The 13,072-nt window shown below is 35.6% G+C and overlaps 1 protein-coding gene across 1 annotated transcript in view; it reads right to left on the minus strand.

The window, feature by feature from the left end:
* The window catches only part of FAAH2 (fatty acid amide hydrolase 2), a 68,384-nt gene extending 56,557 nt beyond the window's left edge, over nt 1-11,827 (minus strand). Inside the window, exons 1-2 of the mRNA XM_045832873.1 lie at nt 11,519-11,827; nt 1,650-1,732 (exon numbers count right to left, since the gene is read on the minus strand). Of these exons, the coding sequence (XP_045688829.1) occupies nt 1,650-1,732; nt 11,519-11,710 (275 nt within the window). The 5' untranslated portion in view covers nt 11,711-11,827. The remainder of the gene's footprint in view (nt 1-1,649; nt 1,733-11,518) is intronic.
* Between the last annotated feature and the right edge of the window lie 1,245 nt (nt 11,828-13,072).

Consider the following 13,072-nt stretch of genomic DNA (forward strand, 5'->3'; position numbering starts at 1 on the left):
TGTCTTCTCTCTCCAAATCTTCAATCCCTTGACAGCTACTACCGTGCCCCACTTCCCCCAGCTACCAACCAGGAGCCTCTTCAGTCTCCTGTTTATATGCCCACCCATCATTTTCAAACAGAACAGCAATTTAATTATGTCTCTGATTTTTATTATAGTATCTTTACACAAGGAAGCAAGTTCTACAACATAAGACCTTCCTTGTTAAGACTTATACTCTCTAAACTACAATAGAAAAATAAAAGTAATACCTTTTTCTTGTATTTCCTTTTCTCTCTGAAATGTTTAAAGGTATACTCTGTCAATAAATTAACCACCCACTACATTTCAAATAAAAAACCCAGGACAGGATCTGTAGAAATATCTCCAGGATGAGGAGCTGCTAAGTGCTGGAGGATGGGACCAGTGCTAGGTCTAGTTCACAGACCTAGGGCTAGTTCACAGAAAGAGAAAAGGAGCAAGAGAGAACTCCTGGAACATAAAGACTCTCTGTACTTCTGTTCTGTGAACTTTAGCACTATATGTCTGTATATTTGGATCATGGCTCTGTCACATATGGTCTATGTCACAATTTTCACATCTGTAACATAGGAAGTATAATATCTTTTCAAAAAGAGTTTGAAATGATTAAATAAGAAAATATGTAAAAAGTACCTATAAAGTACAATCTATTTTATGTAGTGTTTGTATTTCATAAAATATTTTATCTGTTTATAATTTCATAATACTGGTTATTTTTTATTTTATTTACATATACAGTAACTATCTATGTGAAGTGATAATATTTTTTAATTTTTGCAGTGATATAAACTTTCATTTAAAAATAATTGACTTAAGTTAAAATAAGTGATTCAATCATAAGTATATTAATTTAACAATAGAGTTGTGCAAACAAGAAAAGAATCGTAAAGATGCCATATGAATGATTGAGATTTGAAGAAATGTCACTCTATATCATAGTATGATAAGAACTGTGCTATGTACGATGCCACAGAAAAACAAATCCAAGTTTTGCCCCTTTAATTCCTCACAACTATCTGGAAGAGCTTACTTGGTAACTGAGACATAGAAATCATATATATAATGTATTTTTATTTTTAAAAATATCTATTTACTTATTTATTCGAGAGAGGGAGAAAGAGAGAGAGAGGAACATCAATGTGAGAGAGAAACACCCATCTGCTAGGCACATGCCCTGACTGAGAATTGAGCCAGCAACCTTTTACTTTGCAGGACGAAACCCAACCAACTGATCCACACCAGTCAGGGCTGCAATAGCTTTTTAAAATAACATCTACCCTACTAAATTGACATTGGAAAGTGTAGTAATGGAGGGTTGTCTTGTTAGAATTGCTACCCAAAACCCACTATTTCAATAAGCATTATGAGGTTCAGGCCTTGTTCTGGATGTTCAATATGTAAAAACCAATGAAGTATTCCTTGCCATCAAAGATCTTAAAGTGAATGGTGGGTGGGAGGATGCAGACACAGAAACATAAAAGCTCAACAAAGGGCAGGAAGTGCTGAATTATAAACTAGGGCAGGTCCCAGTGTGAAACCAAAAGAAGGACAAAGAAGAGTCCGAGATATATGGCAAGATGGCATGGCCACAGAAACAGAACAAAAATCATGACAGTAAAAATGCTCACCTGTACTTGACAATTCCATTTATCAGTGGGTTGACATCCACGATTCTGTTGATATAAGCCTGAATAACATCTATGCATTTTACCTGCAAAATATAATAATTTAAACAGGTATTTATTTAAGGAACAATTTATCCATTCAACAAGTATGGAACAAAAGCATCCTGTGTGCATTAATCACTTTTATTTAGGACATCTTCAATGAATTATCTAGTGCAGTCCACTGTGAGGAGGCCAAAAATGTCTACTCTGAAGCTAAAAAACATCAGAAATATACCAGTATCAGTAGGCTCTGAACAATGAATATGGATAAAAGACATACACTCTCCTCTAAGTAAATAGAGGAGGATATTAAATTGGAGTCCTGAGATATTATGTATATATACTCAACTAGTAAATATTGTTCTAAAAAAGAACTAGTATGATGATGGATATCATTTTATAGTAATACCCTGAAACTTAACATCATACATCATCTTTGAAAAATCCAGGAGTTGAGAAGTACATTAAGGCACAGTTTCCAGATTGAAAAAAAAATAAAGGACACCAAGTTAAATTTTAATTTCAGATGAATAGCAAATAATTTTTAGTATAAGTAGGCCCTAAATATTGCATGGGGATAATTGTACTAAAAATCATGTATTGTTTATCTGAAATTAAAATTAACCTGTGTGTTCTATATTCTTTTCTGCTAAATCTGGAAACCATAGGCCAAGGGTCTTAGGTTAGGAATGTGAGGAGGGGTAACACAAGTAAAACACCTGGGGGGCAGATTAGTGTTTACTTATCATGTACAATCATAGTTTTAATGATGATTCTTATACGTGAGACAATAAGCATTAGGAAATTAAAAAGCAAAGTAGAACTTCCAAATGAAGAGGGAAAAAAAAAAGAAAATGAAAAGAAACTAAGATCAAGCCAGAAGAAGGAAAGGGAAAAGAGAAAGTAAGCATAATAAATTGTAAACATTATATCAAATGGAAGGAATTAAACAAATTATATAATAGTAAGTGAAGACTGAGTTCCACTATCAGAGGGCAGAGACATCAAATTTGGTTTAAAAACAAAGTCACCCCTGACTAACCAGTGTGGGTCAGTGTGTTGGCAGTTATTCCGCCAAGTGAAAACTACCCAGTTTGATTCCTGGTCAAGGCACATGCCTGGGTTGCGGGTTCAGACTCTGGTCGGTGTGTGTACAAGAAGCAACTGGTCAATGTTTCTCTCTCACATTAATGTTTCTCTCCCTCTCTTTCTCCCTTCCTTCCCCTCTCTCTAAAAATAAGTAAATAAAATCTTAAAAAGCAAACAAAGCTCAGTTCAGCTATACATCATTTATAAGAAATTCACCCAGTACAAAGAGGCAATGAAAGGTTAAAAGTAAAAGAATGAGCAAAGATATATTAGGTAAATATAAACAACAAGAAAGTACAGGTGGTACCATTAATATCAGATAAAGCAAATTTCAAGACTGAAATATGAAATGATACAATCCATTAAGATGATATAACAGTCATATACGTTTTTTGTATGAAAAAGGCAGGCAAATATATAGAGCATACATTCCTAAGATTGTAAAGAGAATATGACCAGAAATATAAATATAGTAACACATAATACAGCTCTTTCAGAAATTGACAAATTAAGTAGTCAAAAAGATGGTTATATCCAGGAAATTAACAATACAGCCAATATGTTCAAGTACACATAAAGAACTTTCATTCCATCAAGAAGAAATACTCTTTTTGTTCTTGAATGATGAACAGAATATCATAATGTATTTAGTCACAAAGAAAATCTTAAATCACAAAAGGCAGTAACAGTTTACATCAATTAGGTCAATCATCATAATCCAGGAATACTAGAAAACCAAAGTAAGAAAAAGATAATTTTAAGAAGGCTTAACTATTTCAGAAATACAGTCTTCCATATAACCAATGAGTCTAAGAGGTGAACAAAATTAAAATTGAAAATTATCCAGACATTCACAAAAAGGGGAACATTTCTTTTATTGTTGACACTAATACATATGTCCCCATTTTTCCCCTTTGCTCATCTCCACCAATCTCCCACCCTTCCTTCCATGTGATCATCACCACACTGTTGTCTGTGTCTATGGGTTATGCATATAGGTTATTTGGCTGATCCTTTCACCTTTTTTATCCACTCCCCACTCCCACCTCCCCTCTGACAGCTGTCAGTCTGTTCCATGTGTCCATGCCTCTGTTTCTATTTTGTCAGTTTATTTTGTTCATTATTATTCCATATAAGTGACAGTATATGGTATTTGTCTTTCTGACTGGCTTATTTCACTTAACATAATAATCTCCAGGTCCATCCATGTTGTTGCAAAAGGTAAGATTTCTTCCTCTTTATGGCTGTGTAGTATCCCATTGTGTAAATGTACCATCACCTTTTTATTCACTCATCTACTAATAGCACTTGGCCTGTTTCCAGATCTTGGGTATTGTAAATAACATTGCTATGAACATTGGGGTTCATAGATTCTTTCAAATTGGTGTTTCTGGATTCTTAGGCTATATTCCCAGAAGTGGGAATGTTGGATCAAAAGGCACTTCCACTTTTTGCCTTTATGGTCAATTAATATTTGACAAAGCTAGAAGACCATACAATGGAGTAAAGACAGTCTCTTCAATAAATGATGTTGGAAAAATTGGACAGGTACATGCAAAAAATGGAACTACACCATGAACTTATACCATATACATGAATAAACTCAAAATGGATAAAAGACTTAAATGTAAGCCATGAAACCATAAAAATCCTAGAAGAAAATCTAGGCAATAAAATCTCAGACATCTCTCATAGCAAAATTTTTGCTTATATGTTTCCTAGGGCAAGGGAAATAAAGAAAAAATAAACAAATGGACTACCTCAAACTAAAAAGCTTCTGCACAGGAAAAGAAACCATCAACAGCCCTGGCTGGTGTGGCTCAGTGGATTGAGTGCCAGCCTGTGAACCAAAGGGTCTCCAGTTCAATTCCCAGTCAGGGCACATGCCTGGGTTGCAGGCCAGGTCACCAGTTGGAGGCATGTGAGAGGCAAACACACACTGATATTTCTCTCCCTCTCTTTCTCCCTCCCTTCCCCTCTCTCTGAAAGTAAATAAATAAAATCTTTAAAAAAAAGAAACCATCAACAACAACAAAAAAGGAAACCTGTTGTAAAGGGTTAATTTCCAAAAAATAAAGAACTATATAACTCAACACCAGGAAAGACAAACAAGCCAGTTAAGAAATGGACAGACAACCTGAATAAATACTTCATACAGATGGCCAATAGACAAATGAAATAATTCTCAACATCACTAATCATCAAAGAGATGCAAACTAAAACCACAATGAGATATCACCCCACACCTGCCAAAATGGCTACTATCAATAAATCAACCAAAAACAAGTGCTAGTGAGGGTGTGGAGAAGAGGGAACCCTCGAATACTTTTTGTGGGAATGCAGATTGGTGCAGGTGTTATGGAAAACAGTACAGAGTTTTCTGGGGAAAAAAAGAGGAACATTTCTTTTTTAAAGTATATTTTATTGATTATGCTATTAATTACAGTTGCCCCAATTTTTCCCCTTTGTCCCCCTCTGCCTGGTATCCCCCTTCCCTCCAGCTTTCCCCCCATTAATTCCTGTCTGTGAGTCATACATACACGTTCTTTGGCTTCTCCATTTCCTATACTATTAACCGCCCCCTGTCTATTTTGTACCTACCATTTATGCTTCTTATTCCCTGTACCTTTTCCCCCATTCTCCCCTACCCCACTGATAACTCTCCATGTGATCTCCATTTCTATGATTCTGTTCCTATCTAATTGTTTGCTTAGTTTGTTTTTGTTCTTATCAAAACCTGTAGAATACAGCTAAAGCTGTTCTAAATGTTTTTTTTTCCATAAAAATGAAAAGATGACATAAGCTATCCAATTTAAAATAATAGGAAAATAAAGTAAATGAGAAAGAGAATTACAAATGAAATTAAAAATTAAAAAATAAAAATGTATGAGGAAATAAAGGTGAAATTTAATGACAAAAATGGCAAAAGTAACAACAAATCCAGTTTAAAAGGATCATTAAAAAGTAAATTTTAAAACATATAAAAGTGAAAAATCCTGACAAGAATAACTGAGAAAGAGGAAAGGGACACAGAGAAAAAATGAACTAATATTAAGAATGACAAAGAAGATATAACTATACTCACAGGGGAGACTGAAAAAATAAGAGAATGTTACATGTATCTTTTCTATGGGCTAATTCTTACCTGTTCTTTAGAATTGTATTCTACCTAGTAGTTTCTTAGTAAATATTTTCTAAAAGTGTGCATGAATAGTGACTTCAATCTTCATAAATCAATTCTCTTGTCCAGTGACTTTCAACCAGTGTGCTGCAAGAATTTTTAAAACATGGAATACCTGACTATTTAGTCATGGGCACTGACCTCTCTTCCCTTACGCTGTAAAATAAAAAAAAATTACAACAGTCAACACAACAGTAGTTATCTGGTGTGAATAAATCTAAGTTATACCTAAATCTTTTTTTCTCAGATCAGCAAAAAATACATTTTTTGGTGTGTCACAGAATTTCAGCAATTAGTTTATGTGTGCCTTTAGATGAAAATGGTTGAAAATTGCTGCTCTAGTCTAATGTACAAACACTTCCAGAGTTAAGGGCTTAAGCATCAAGCCAAGGCTTTAAGCCTGGCCACTCCACTAAAGTATACCACTTGACAGATCTTCAAAAGCTCCAACTGCTACTCTAATTGAACTTGTAGCATGGAGAATATGACCCAGCCAAGCAACAAGAACAAAAACAAATGGGCATTAGAGGTAGAATGTAATACAATAACTGCTGTTTGCTGAACACTTATTATGTGCCATATATTTTATAGTTATTAATGTCATGAAATCCCCTTATCAACACATGTAACATCCCCATTTTACAGATGAAGGCTTTGAGGCTAACTGAGGTTAAATTAACCCTTTTGGCCTAAGAAAAAATGAAGAATATGTACATGGTTAGAAAATTTAATCACTACAGAAAGGTACAAATGAAAATTGAAAGCCATTCTCTTTTTTTCCCTCTCTCCCTCTCTCTCAACCTCCCTTATACAGAGAAATCATATTGTATTCATTGTGCTCCAAAAATGGTAAAAATGCATTTTTACCATTTAACATAATTTAATACTATTTCTATATCAATTTCTTTAGATCTACTTTACTCTTGTTAATGGCAGTACCATATTGTTTTTAAATTAAATTTATTAGGGTGACATTGGTTAATAACATTATAAAAGTTTCAAGTGTACAATTCTATAATATATCATCTGTATATTGCATTGTTTGCTCACCACAAAGTCTACTCTCCTTGTTATTTTTAATTAATTAATTAATTAGATTAATTAGACTATTTATGCTATTATAATTGTTCCTGTTTTTGCTCCCTTTCCTCACCTCCATCCAGGCCTACCCTCTCCCCTCCCTCAGTCAATGTGCATATTGTTGACTGTGTCCATGAGTTGTGCATAAATGTTCTTTGGTTAATCCCTTCACCATCTTTCATCCTGTCTCCTCCACCCCAGCAGCTGTCGGTCTGTATCTAAGTTTCTGTAACTATTTTGTTCATAAGTTTACTATGTTCATTAGATTCTACATATAAATAAGATGATGTGATATTTTTCTTTCACCACCTGGCTTACTTCACTTCGCATAATTTTCTCCAGGTAGATCCATGCTATCGAGAAGGGTAAGAACTAGTCTCCTACTGTCACCATATATTTGACCCCATTTTCCCTCTTCATCCTCCCCCTATCTCCCTTCTCCTCTGGTAACCACCCTCCTTTTGTCAGCATGTATGAGTTTTTTTTGTTCTTTGCATTCTGTTTTATATCCCACATACAAGTGAAATCACAAGGCTCTTGTCCTATTTTGTCTGACTTATTCTGCTTAGCATGATATTCTCAAGATCCTTCCATGTTATCACAAATGGCAGTATTTCATCCTTTCTTATGTCTGATACTTAAGTAAACAGTAAAAAAATTCTAATTTCTTTATTAAGTATGGATTATATTAATATAAATAGATAATATGAGCACATATGGTTCAAAAATCTAAAGGTAAAAAAGAGTATACAACGAAGTCCCTTCCTACCTGTCTCCTAACATTCCCCCACAGTTCCCTTCTCCAGTTTTTGTGCATTTTTCTAGAGAGAGAGAGAAAAGGTATTTTTTATACAAATGATAGCATATTATATTAATGGTTCCACACTTTGTATTTTTAAATTCAACATTGTATCTTGGAACTCATTCCATACCTGTACATTAAAAGCCACTTTATTCTGTTTTATTTGCTATATAATTTTAAAGTGTGTATGTATACTATTATCAAATTTAACCAAATCCTGATTTACATTTATAAGCATTTGCTACTAAAAACAACACATGAGGATAACCTCATTTGCATGTCATTAGGTCACTTGAGAATAGGACTTATGTCTATAACCTCATCACTTTTGGGATCATCACCAAAATCAAACTTCCAAGTGTACAAAAACTATGGTCCATTAATGGATGGTGGTGATAATGATAAGTTGATGTCTTTTTGTAAAGTCCAGCCTTGGAGGCCAACTGAGGCTGTGGGAGTTCAGATGAAATAGTGATAGCTTGAATTCTGAATAATGAAACAGAGACTACCTAGGAATCTAAGGCTGAAATATATAGAGAGTTGACATTGACTCAGAGGGAACTGATTGTTCAGAGAGCGGGTTATCAAGAAGTATAACTCTTTCATGAAATAATACAAAACAGAATCAAACTGACCTGGCTCTATCACTTTCTAGCTGTATAGCATTGGACAAGAGACCTAAACTTTGCTTTCCTCATCTGTAAGATGGCGATAATTATGCATATCTCAAAAGGTTGCTATGAAAATATAATGTTTAAACATCTAAGCAAAATATTTACCTTAGCAGTGTGGCTGTAGATCATGAGAATGGGTTTGATAAAACCAAAATAAAGTGGCAGGGACAAAAAGAAAACCACAATAAAACAAAACAATCTCCCAATAAAGACTAGCATCCACAATTGTATTTTCCTATTTCCTACTGAAAGATAAGGCTAAAGCCTATAATGTTAGTTAATTTTTATTTAATATGTGTTAAGTATTTCATAGCCATTATTCCATAGAAATATCCAGAGTACTTTATGAAGTTAAGTACTATTTTATGACCATTTTACAAGTAAGGAATCTGAAGCTCATAGAGGTTAAATCACAAACCCAAGTCCTGATCCATAGGGGAGAAATAAAAGGCAAACCTTTGGCCTTCAGAAACATTAGGAAAACAGCTATTAACTTAATGATATTTTTAGTACATTTTATCGACTGTGCTATTACAGTTATCCCGTTTTTTCCTCCTCTTTCTCCCCCTCCATCTTATACCCCCTCCCACCAGCATTCACCCCATCTTAGTTTATGTCCATGGGTCATACATGTAAGTTCTTTCGCTTCTTTAAGCCTGCAATATTAGTATAAAGACTAATGGAAACAATGGCCATCCTGACAGCAAAGTCAGGGTAAGTAAGAAGACAGGAAAATACTTGAATTTTCTGAAGTAGGTCTCCAGGCAAACTGAAGATACCAGAACTTTAGAACTTTCCTTCACCCATTGTAAGAATTTACCCTTTCATGTATTCAGGCACCAAAAGGTAACATTTGAATCCATGTGGGTAACATCTTGAGTGAATGTATACAATCTGTAGGAGTAAATACTTTTTAAGTAGGTAACAGTGTCAACTCCCTCATATTTACACTTCCATCTAGATCTTAGAGTAGTTTCTTGCTGTTTAATATGAGAAGTAGACATAAAATATACAAAATTCCTAGTACACAGTAGGCATTCTATAAATGATAGCTATTGTTATTTCATCTGGAACTCTAGACTTGACCAAAAATGCAACTGAAAGTGACCCAGTCTCACAGAAAAAAATACGTCAAACCATCATTAATTTTTTAATGGCTTCCTCCTAGTCCCTAGCAGTAAGACTGAAAGGAAGCCAGCTTTCTCAAACATTAAATAGTGCAGGGCAGTGTTTCTCATTTTTAGTATTATTGACATTTTGAGCCAGTTAATTGTTTGTCACTTAGTGGACTATCTTATACATTTTATGTTTAGCAGCATCCATGGTATCTACCCACTCAATGCAAAAGCAACTTCACCCCGTTGTGACAGCCAAAAATGTCAACAGACATTGTTACATGTCCCCTAGAGGACAAACTGACTCCAGTTGAGAACCACTGCTCTAGAGAAAGGAAGTATCAAAGAAAGAATGGGAAGAAGTTGTTAATGTCTGCATTGATGGAGGTAGAAGCTTGGGGGGACTGAGGGAGAACTAGGACAAATAAGATTGTATCTTACCTTCAGGACACTTACGTAAAGTATATGTAAATGATCTCTTTTCATGGGTAAGTATAACATATTAATAATGGCTATCATTTCTAAAAACCTGATGACAGTAATAATAGTAAGACATATTGGACTATGATGGCAGGTGGTGTTTTTAAGAGTTTTACATATATGAACTTAACCCTCACAACATCTCTTTAAAGTAGATTCTATTATCATGTCTATTTTTATTGCAGGATACCAGAGGCACAAAAAGGGTTATGGGATGTTTCCAAGATTGCATAGTTAATTAGGAAATCCAGGATTTATCAATCCAGGCAGTCTAGCTCCAGAGTCCATCCTTCTAATCACTATGACACCCTGTACTTATGTGCCAGGTGCTTGACATGCATTATGTGCAATTATCAAGGCAGCCTTTGCCCAGGGTCCTAGAACTATGAAGAGGGAGACCAAAATTTTAAACCTATTGTCTTTCCACTACATCTCACTCCCCAGTTGTTAGTAAAAACATGCATGGGGGACAAAAGGTTGAGACAAGATACAAGCAAAATGCAGGAAATGTCATTGAAAGGTTATACCAGGAGTGTGAAAAAGGCATTCTAGATCATGGTAATAAAACAATGAGGAAAAACAAATGAGACAACAGAGGGATAAAGACAAGAGTGAAATAAAGAAAGAATACTAGACTATAACCCAAGATCTCTAGGGAACTAACTAACTATTCATATGATAGAGAAATAAATGGCCCTGTTTGCACAACTCTAGAGAGAATGATTGTTGGAATTGTTTAAATCTTTGGATTAATAATTTCCACTAATTTTTGTGTATTTGTGCAAATCATTTTAAGTCAAGTTCCTCATGTGTAAAATTGGGGATATTACCTAGAGAATTACATCAGTAAGACATAATATGTTTAAGTACCCTGCACAGCATTTGACATGTACTATGCACTAAATATAGAGTAGCAACAACTATTATTATCCTAGGGCAGGCATACCTATAGCAGGTACTTATTTTTTTAATATAAAAATCACTACTTATTTTTTTAATATAAAAATCACTTGAATGAGAAGCAGCAGATAGGGTGGGGGCAGGGAGCTCAAGAAGTAATGAATTTCCCTCAGAATCAGTTTGTAAACCACACCTGATTTATTCCCACACAATTATTACAAACAGGACAAATGGACAATAAGGAATATGAATGGTGCCAAAATAGTCCAGCTGATACCTACAGCAAATGCTCTGAATATAAACATACTACAACTCCCAGAAGTCTCCTTTTACCCCCAATGAATGCCCCTCCTCTGTCGCTCTAGTGGGAGGGTGGGAATGAAATTGATTTCCACCAAATCCAAACTCGTTAGCATCACAACCACCACCATAAAACTTCCTGGAGTTTAGTTCCACTGAAAGACCCGTTTCTCTACCACCTTTTGAATCAGCCCGCGGTGTACTCTCACCTTCCTCAATCGGATCAGCTTGGCCAGCTGCACCCCCGAAAGCAGTAGTAATGGTTCAACCACAGGCGGTGTGGTCATGGAGCCAAACTTGGGGCCGCCAAAGGCTCGAGCTGCTTTACCTATTAGGCCAATGAGAAAGCCCATCGTCTGCAGAAGCAGCAACTGGATTCTGGCGGTGAGCAGAGGTGCCATAGCAGCCTGGATTCCGCACGGTCCTAGTGCCTGAGAGTCGAGTTCACCCTGGGCAAAATGAGGACAAAAGACTAAGCAAGGAGCTGTTTAAGAATCCTTTCATTTACATGTCCGATAACTACCCACAATTCCACAGGAGCTCGTTAGTCATTACCTGCTGGGTTCTGGGCCAGAAATGGGGGCGGAGTAAAGCCTTCCCAGCAGCTGCCTGTGTGTAATGCAACCCATTGTTAGTACTATTGCAACCCAACCCAGAAAGTGAGAGATAAGAAAGAACACTGGCTTCCGAGTTGCTACTTCTGGCGCTAGCTGGCCTTGGCCTATTTACACTGTTTCCTGTACTCAACTAAAACGAAAAATAAGAATAATTATTCTTACATAAAAGATTTATGCTGAACACTAAATAATTAAACAGCACAATTCATGGCAAATAGTATAAGTGGTAGTTATCATTTACTTTGGTTTTACCTGTGAAAAAAGTGTAAGTATATAATATTCAGTATGTAAATATTCAGTATGTTCAACAACTAAATAACAAGCATATACATATTATCGATATCCATATTATTTAATCCTTGTAAAATCACAGATAGTGCTTTTTAAATTTTTTTCTCAAGATTTATTTATTTTTAGAGAGCAGGGAAATGGGGAGAAAGAAAGGGAGAGAAACATCAATGTGTGGTTACATCTCAAGCGCCCCCTACTGGGGACTGCTCTGCTATCCAGGCATGTGCCCTGACTGGGAATTGAACCAGCGACTCTTTGATTCTCAGGCTGGAACACAATCTACTGAGCCACACCAGCCAGGGCTAAAATCACTGATAGTGATAGTACTGATGAATAAAAAATATATAGCCCATGTCCCTCTCTTAAACTTCAGATACTTGAATTGAATGCCTGACATCTCCACATGAATGTCTCATAGATCCTTCAAATTTAACATGTCTAAAACTCATCATCTTTGCAAACCTGTTGCTCTTGCAGGTTCATAAGTGGCATTTCATCCACCCAGTCAGCCATGCCAAAAATCTGGGAATCATCTCAGATCCTTCCTTTTCTCTCATTCTCATGCACAGTCACCCAGTCCAGTAAATAACTTTCTTTCCTGACTCAGCCTTAGCTCAGATCTCACTGTTTCATGAACTTCTACAAATAACCAACTGATTACCCTGTCTTCATTTACAGTGTTTTTCCTAATATGCAAATTTGACCCAGTTACTTCCCTGCCAATGATTATGCAATAATCACCCACTTTCTTCAGGTTCAAGCCCCATTTACTTTGTCCGGTATGCAAATATCTAATTATTGATGTCTGAAAACCTCTATACCTCATCTCAAGCCCATTCTGTTCCTCATGTGCTA

This window comes from Phyllostomus hastatus, unplaced genomic scaffold (genome assembly GCF_019186645.2).
Source record: "Phyllostomus hastatus isolate PE091 unplaced genomic scaffold, TTU_PhHast_1.1 phas_contig_10, whole genome shotgun sequence".
In the NCBI taxonomy this organism is placed as follows: Eukaryota; Metazoa; Chordata; class Mammalia; order Chiroptera; family Phyllostomidae; genus Phyllostomus; species Phyllostomus hastatus.